Below are 7,284 nucleotides of genomic sequence, written 5' to 3' on the forward strand. Positions count from 1 at the left end.
TGAGCATGGGATCCACTGTGACCTTGACCAGCATAAAGTATTTTCTGAAGATGAATGAATGAGTTGATTCTGTATTAGCAAAAAAAGGGCAAAATCAAGCCTTGAAGCTTTTCTTGAAGCTTGAGGTTTTGGTAGTCACATTATGAATTGGGTACTATGAAGCCATCCTTGGTTCAATGTAATTGTGCAACTTATTCTTTAAACTTATGACTATTGGTCACTCATTCTTCTTTCCTCCAATTATTTTTGTTCTAATTAGCATAAAATCTGCTCCATGTAATCCTGTGTGACGGTATTCATCCAGAGGGAGGGGGTACCACTACAAATGGTTAAAAACAGCAATATCTCTCTTCACTACAGTGTTGGGGACAGACCCTTCAGCTGCACGGCATCGTGTGAAGTAAGTCAAGAGTAAACTTTGGCCTGGAACAAGCTTTTGCTTTGATGATAAAGTGTTTAGGTTTTGTGTGCTGCATTTTTCTGCCACATTGAATTGGGATTTCTTCTAATGACTTGAATAAGAAGCTGCTTGTCGCTGATGAGTGAGTCTTGGATGAGAGAAGGAATATTTGTTAATGCTACAACAGGTTGAGAATGATCAGTTTGGTTGTAAGATTTTATTTTTAATTATAGGGCATTGTAAATATTCTGAAGAAATTGAGAATCGCATTGAAAAAAGTTTGTATTTGAGACACATCAGGGTGAATATGTATCAATAATTTTTTTTGAGTGAGAAAAGTTAATCAGTCTGCATTCAGGTCATAAATGTATAGGAATATAAAGGTTTGATGTTTTTTAAGAATGTATACTGAAAAAATATTTTGGTAATAGGTACAATACGAGCAGTCTTAAAGTATTATCTTGGCACTATCTTGGCGCTACTTCCGATTTTCTCAAGATTGTACTGATCTTCTGGATCAATGGCTATTATTGTAAGTACATATGAATTTTTCTTTATTGTTCTTCGCTCTCCTTATACAACATAATAGACTGCATGATTAGAGATCATATTATGATGTATACAGCATTGTTGATCTAAAATGACTAAACGTGAGCTTGTTTTAGAAACCACTTCCTACTTCAGTCCCACCTAAATAAGCTCTTGGATTTCCATTGTATTCATGCAAACAATTTTTTAAAGATATTTTCAACGGTGTCCACTCATATGTTAAGTATAGTATAGTATAGTATAGTATAGTATAGTATAGTATAGTAAGGAGGTATTGCCAGCTCTGAATACCAGATTGAGACTGCTAGCTCTGACCTCTGGGAATAGTTTTAATTTTTTTAAACCAGGCTTTACTGAATTCATGTGAGCCAGCTTAGTGTTTCCACATAGTTCTACTCATTCTTTGGGCTTGTGCCTCAAGAAAACAAGGGCTTAGGATTAGTGTGTTTTTCAGAGCTGATATCTTTGTACAGGGTGGAACGTTCCGCATGGTGTCAGAGGAAGAGCAGACGCTCAGGGCCAAATTGGAACATCTCACAATCAAAGACCACGGGCCAGTGTTTGGACCTTGTGCCAAGCTCCCTGACCACACTGTGCAGAAGGTGTGTCTACAAACCCATGGCAGTGATTAAACCACTGCTGTCTGTATCAGTTATCTACATGAGATATATTATATTTTATTCTATCCACATTCAATGAATATGAGCAGTCACGTGCTCTGATTGGCTACTCTACCAATCTCTAGGATATCAGCTCATATACTGTGAGTAGAGAAAAACAAAATGGCAGCGCGTGTTGGTGAACCAACCGAGGATGAAATAAAAACTCCACTCAAAACCAAACCCCCCCCAAAATACAAAAAAAAGTAATAAAATATGGAATAAAAGTATTTGATGGTAAGAATGTATCTTTTTTTATTTTTCAAGAATTATCATAGCATTTTTCACAAATTGCTACTGTCATTTCGCCGGTTTGTTTACATTCTAAGCAGAAATGATTTTGTCAGATGTTTTGTATACATTTTTTATTTATCGAATTTGCAAAACATAAAAATAAAAATGCTCTGTTTCTCAAAATCCAGTGAATGTGGATGGAATAAAACAGTTTTTCCACCCATTCTCATCATACATGGCTTATAGCCAACTTGGCGCTACGCACCTCATCGGCTATCAGCTCATGTATGACTCGATTTCGTGGAATAACTGTTAAATGTCCATTGCAGCTGTTGCTTTGTATATGACTGTGGTATTTGCTGGTCATTGTAGGCTAAAGATGAACTGAATGAGACAGAGGAGAAAAAAGTGTCAGCAGTGAAGGAACTGAAAGACATCATTAAAGAGAAGGCAGACACCGGAGATGACTTGGTCAAAGTGGTGCAGGAAACGTTCATGGAGAAACCTGATGTTCTGTTTCTTAGGTTCATTCGGGCCAGAAAATATGATGTGAACAGGGCTTTTGAGCTTATGAAGGGTGAGATAACAATCCTAACTGTTCATGTAAAGGCCATATAACAGTCACAATCCAGGTGTTTATGCAGTATAGTCAGTAAAAGTGGAGCAAAAGCATACTGTGCTTCTTGAACGCACTTCCTGATCACATTGATAAATAGAACCTTTGGATTGTTTCAGGTTATGTGCGCTTCAGACGAGATTACCCTGAGCTCTTTGAGAACTTAAGCCCAGAGGCTGTACGCAGCACTATTGAAGCCGGTTACCCAGGGATCCTCTCTAGCAGAGACAAATATGGCCGTGTAGTGCTGCTTTTCAACATTGAGAACTGGGACTATGAAGAGATCACTTTTGATGAGGTGAGAATTAACTTGTAAGTTTCTCAATTTTAGGAAAAGGGGCGAGTATTAAAATGACTCAGCTTAAATGGTGTACATTTGTCATCTTCTTGTTCGGGCTTTATTATTGTTATGAAAGTGATATTGAAGACATATAAAACTATAGCTCTTTGCTGTAGATCATCAGGGCTTACTGTGTGATCCTGGAGAAGTTGCTAGAGAATGAGGAGACTCAGATCAATGGCTTCTGCATCATTGAAAACTTTAAAGGCTTCACCATGCACCAAGCATCTGGTATCAAGCCCACAGAACTAAAGAAAATGGTAGACATGTTGCAGGTAATTGCCAGAACATGCTACATTTTGTATTTACACCACTTCAGGAATCAAGTACTTTAAAATATTGTAGATCCATTTTATAAAACATATGCACATACCTCATTGCTCTACCTTTTTTCTGTTATGCACCCTTAAAGGAACAGTCCACCGTACTTCCATAATGAAATATGCTCTTATCTGAATTGAGATGAGCTGCTCCGTACCTCTCTGAGCTTTGCGCGACCTCCCAGTCAGTCAGACGCAGTCAGACGCGCTGTCACTCCTGTTAGCAATGTAGCTAGGCTCAGTATGGCCAATGGTATTTTTTGGGGCTGTAGTTAGATGCGACCAAACTCTTCCGCGTTTTTCCTGTTTACATAGGTTTATATGACCAGTGATATGAAACAAGTTCAGTTACACAAATTGAAACATAGCGATTTTCTATGCTATGGAAAGTCCGCACTATAATGACAGGCGTACTAACACCTTCTGCGTGCTTCAACAGCGCATTGATACGGAGCTGGCCGTGCCCGAAGAGGAGTGAAGGTATCAATGCGCTGTCGAAGCGCGCAGAAGGTGTTAGTACGCCTGTCATTATAGTGTGGACTTTCCATAGCATAGAAAATCGCTACGTTTCATTTTGTGTAACTGAACTTGTTTCATATCACTGGTCATATAAACCTATGTAAACAGGAAAAACGTGGAAGAGTTTGGTCGCATCTAACTACAGCCCCAAAAAATACCATTGGCCATACTGAGCCTAGCTACATTGCTAACAGGAGTGACAGCGCGTCTGACTGCGTCTGACTGACTGGGAGGTCGCGCAAAGCTCAGAGAGGTACGGAGCAGCTTGTCTCAATTCAGATAAGAGCATATTTCATCATGGAAGTACGGTGGACTGTTCCTTTAAGGACTTGCATATTAATCTTCAGAAGCATCCAAGTCTTAATTTGTAATGGAGTTCTGAGTTTACTTTTTTAGTTTGTTTTTCATTGATATGTTGGTGTACTTTCACTTTGGTAAATGGTTTCATATATTACTCACAATGCTGTTCAAATACCTTCTAATAGTGGTGCCAGTGAGATTTAACCCTTGCTTCATCTCTGCCTAAAGAGAGTGATGCATTAGCACTTACTCACTATAGTTCTGACCAGCATTCTCAACTTGTCATCTGTACACTCTGCTCAAACAGATCAGGTTTCAATGCTTCAATTTTCATGTTAAAGCTACACGGCTTTTCGATTTCATAAAATCGGTGAAATTTAGTTCCCTCTGAAATTTGGTCATTATGATATATGATTATTTCTGTAATATCTCAAAAACACAGGCCATTCTGTGGCTGGGAAGTTATTTAATGTGAGGGGATTCCCTAGCAAATAATGTGCATGAAATCGCTCGCTTCGTGCAGTCAAGCAGACAGAGGAAGTCCGTGTGCGCATGTGCAGGTTTACCTTCTTCTTCTTTTGGGTTTTACGGCAACTGGCATCCACAGTGTTGTATTACTGCCATCTACAGATTTACCTTTGACCGTGCACTGACAGTTACATCATTCTTTCACTAAATGAACAGCTGATCACACCGAGGTGCTCGATGACCGTCGATATTTATTAGTTTGGTCCTGCATTTCCTTTTCTTTGCAACATAATGTCTTTTCTTCTCGCTTTCCGTTACTGTAGTCGGTCTTTCACATTTCATTCGCACACTGTCCTCCATTTTTCTCTCCTGTTTCAAATTTGTATCCCACAATGCCTTGTGTGGATGGGGAAAACCCACCACATGATGCATGACGTAGTATCTTGAATTGGGTCATGGTGAAGCAAGAAAAAATAGCGGAGAATTTAGGGCCATGTGGCCCTAAATTCATTAATTGTTCAAAAAAAACCAAAACCCTGATAAAATTGGAATTCTGTGATTCGAATTCAGAAGCTTTCGGTCCACTAAACAAAAATAATTGGGTGTCAGAGAAAAATTCTTTTTATGACCTACACTTGAAAAATCTGAAAGGCAGTCTACTTTTAAAGGGAAAATTTAAGATTTTTAAACTTGGGCCCTATTTTCCCATCTTTTTGAATCCAGATTTTTACAAGGGACAAAAATGATTGGAATCAGTCCAGTATTGAGTTAGAATGCTATATGAGGAAGCCATAATGGTTAGAGAAGCAGCTTTGGGACCAAAAGGTCACTGGTTAGATTCCCTGGACCAGTAGGAATGGCTGAAGTGCCCTTGAGCGAGGCACCAATTGCTCCCCAGGCTGCTCTGGGTATGTTGTACATCACCCTGGAGAAGCGCGTTTGCTAAATGCTGTTAATGTAATGTAATGTAACTGGCAGCCACAAAATGGCTATACACTGTAATCCTATGGGGCAAACATCCGCATCAAAGTAAAGTGCTTGTTTTAACCACTGACAGGCTCATAATGTTATTATAAGTGTCTAATAACATGGAAAGGATACCTACAGAGATACACCTGTGTCTGTTTATCTCAGTAAATGTAAAGAAACTGTAGAAAATGACTGTTTCTATACTCATTGTTCTATCTTTCTTGTCTTCTGATCTCTGATACAGAACCCTATTCAGTGCCAATAGTCAATTTTCACACAGGGTTGTTTTTTGATGTCCATAAAAAGGATCCTTTCCATGTTGTCAGACACTTATAAGAACATTATGAGCCTGTCAATAGTGAAAATATGTGGTTTGCTTTGAAATGGATGTTTACCCCATAGTATTACATTGTATAGCTGTTTTGAGGTTGCCAGTTATAGTGTTCTAACTCGATACTGGAGAGATTTCAATTGTTTTTGTTCCTAGTAAAAATCTGGATGCCAAAAAATGGGAAAATAGGGCCCTGGTTAAAAAAACCTCACAAAGTTTCTCTATCACTGTCTGAGTCTCTGCTGCCATATAGCTGCATTGCATTCTGGAATTTTGAGTCCAGTGTGTGTGCTATCTCCACTGCAGTGGCATGGTGGCGCAGTGGTTAGCACTGTCACCACATAGCAAGAAGGTTCAAACCCCATGGCCGACAGGGGCCTTTCTGTGTGGAGTGTGCATGTGATCCCTGTGTCTGTTTCCCCTACAGTCCAAAGACATGCAGATTAGGTAAAATACCCAGCCACTGGGGGTACACAAGCCAGTGCCTACTTAGTGCCGGTCCCAAGCCCGGATACACTGGGGAGGGTTGTGTCAGGAAGGGCATCCGGTGTAAAATCTATGCCAAATCAAATATGTGGAACAGATCCGCTGTGGCGACCCCTAACAGGAGCAGCCACTACTTCAGTGTAACATCATTAATATGATGTTGCAATAGAAAATGAGTGAGAAAAGAAATGTGTGTGTGTTTTTTAAAGGACCTAACAGCAAAATCTGACTAGCAATGTCCCCCTGTGATGCCAATGTGCTATCTTCTCAAGGAATTAACTAAAATTGAGCACTAACCAACAAATTAACACCATAAATCACTAATTCCATCACAAATATTTCAATATAAATATATCTAATGTGTATCAGGGTGGAGTTTTCCATGAAATCAAGACTGAGCTTATGTTTGGTTTAGGAAAATAAGAAGTCATCGTCAAAAATTCAGAACTCTAATGCTACATCTCTTCCCTTGGCCAGGACTCTTTTCCTGCTCGCTTCAAAGCAGTGCATTTCATCCACCAGCCCTGGTATTTCACCACCACCTATAATGTGGTCAAACCATTGTTGAAGAGCAAACTCCTGGAGAGGGTGAGCACCTGAGGATCTCAACAAAAGCGCTCCTCTTAGTATAATAACATGGTGAAGATTGCATTGGAAAGGACATCTGATTCTGACTGAGCGTTTTACCTGTTTTATATGTCTGAAGGTGTTTGTCCATGGAGAGGAACTGGAGAGCTACTACAAGGAGTTTGATGCTGAAATCCTGCCTGCAGAGTTTGAAGGGAAGGGTCCCAGCTATGACGGCAAGGCGACAGCAGCAAAACTTTTCGACTGAAAAATACAACTGTCACGAAATACTTCTGTAGTCATTCTGTATGTTATAGAATTATAGCATACAGAATAAAGTGTGTGAAAATGTGTTTGTAAGTCATATCCAATGTAATTGGCCTGAGGGAATAAGGAAATTATGTAATATCTGTGCTGAGGAATTGCATCATTTAAAAGTACGGACAAAAAAAGTTTGAAAAGTTTAACATTTTTAATAATATACAGTATTTGTGTACCTGGTGTACACACCATTATTAAGTTACAC

At 39.3% G+C, this 7,284-nt stretch overlaps 1 protein-coding gene across 1 annotated transcript; it reads left to right on the top strand.

Annotated features, from left to right (window-relative positions):
• The first annotated feature begins 920 nt into the window (after positions 1 to 920).
• On the top strand, positions 921 to 7,026 carry rlbp1b (retinaldehyde binding protein 1b). Its single transcript, XM_060927014.1, has 7 exons — positions 921 to 932; positions 1,423 to 1,551; positions 2,215 to 2,419; positions 2,578 to 2,756; positions 2,915 to 3,073; positions 6,669 to 6,779; positions 6,898 to 7,026. Exons 1-7 carry the CDS (start codon positions 921 to 923, stop codon positions 7,024 to 7,026), a joined length of 924 nt encoding a protein of 307 aa, XP_060782997.1.
• The last annotated feature ends 258 nt before the right edge of the window (positions 7,027 to 7,284 follow it).

The sequence above is a fragment of the Neoarius graeffei genome, chromosome 8 (assembly GCF_027579695.1).
Source record: "Neoarius graeffei isolate fNeoGra1 chromosome 8, fNeoGra1.pri, whole genome shotgun sequence".
NCBI classification, from domain to species: domain Eukaryota; kingdom Metazoa; phylum Chordata; class Actinopteri; order Siluriformes; family Ariidae; genus Neoarius; species Neoarius graeffei.

Coding starts and splice junctions, on each gene's coding strand:
- rlbp1b (XM_060927014.1), top strand. Junction 2,757..2,914: donor AAGAGATCACTTTTGATGAG/GTGAGAATTAAC, acceptor TCTTTGCTGTAG/ATCATCAGGGCTTACTGTGT. Junction 3,074..6,668: donor AAATGGTAGACATGTTGCAG/GTAATTGCCAGA, acceptor TCCCTTGGCCAG/GACTCTTTTCCTGCTCGCTT.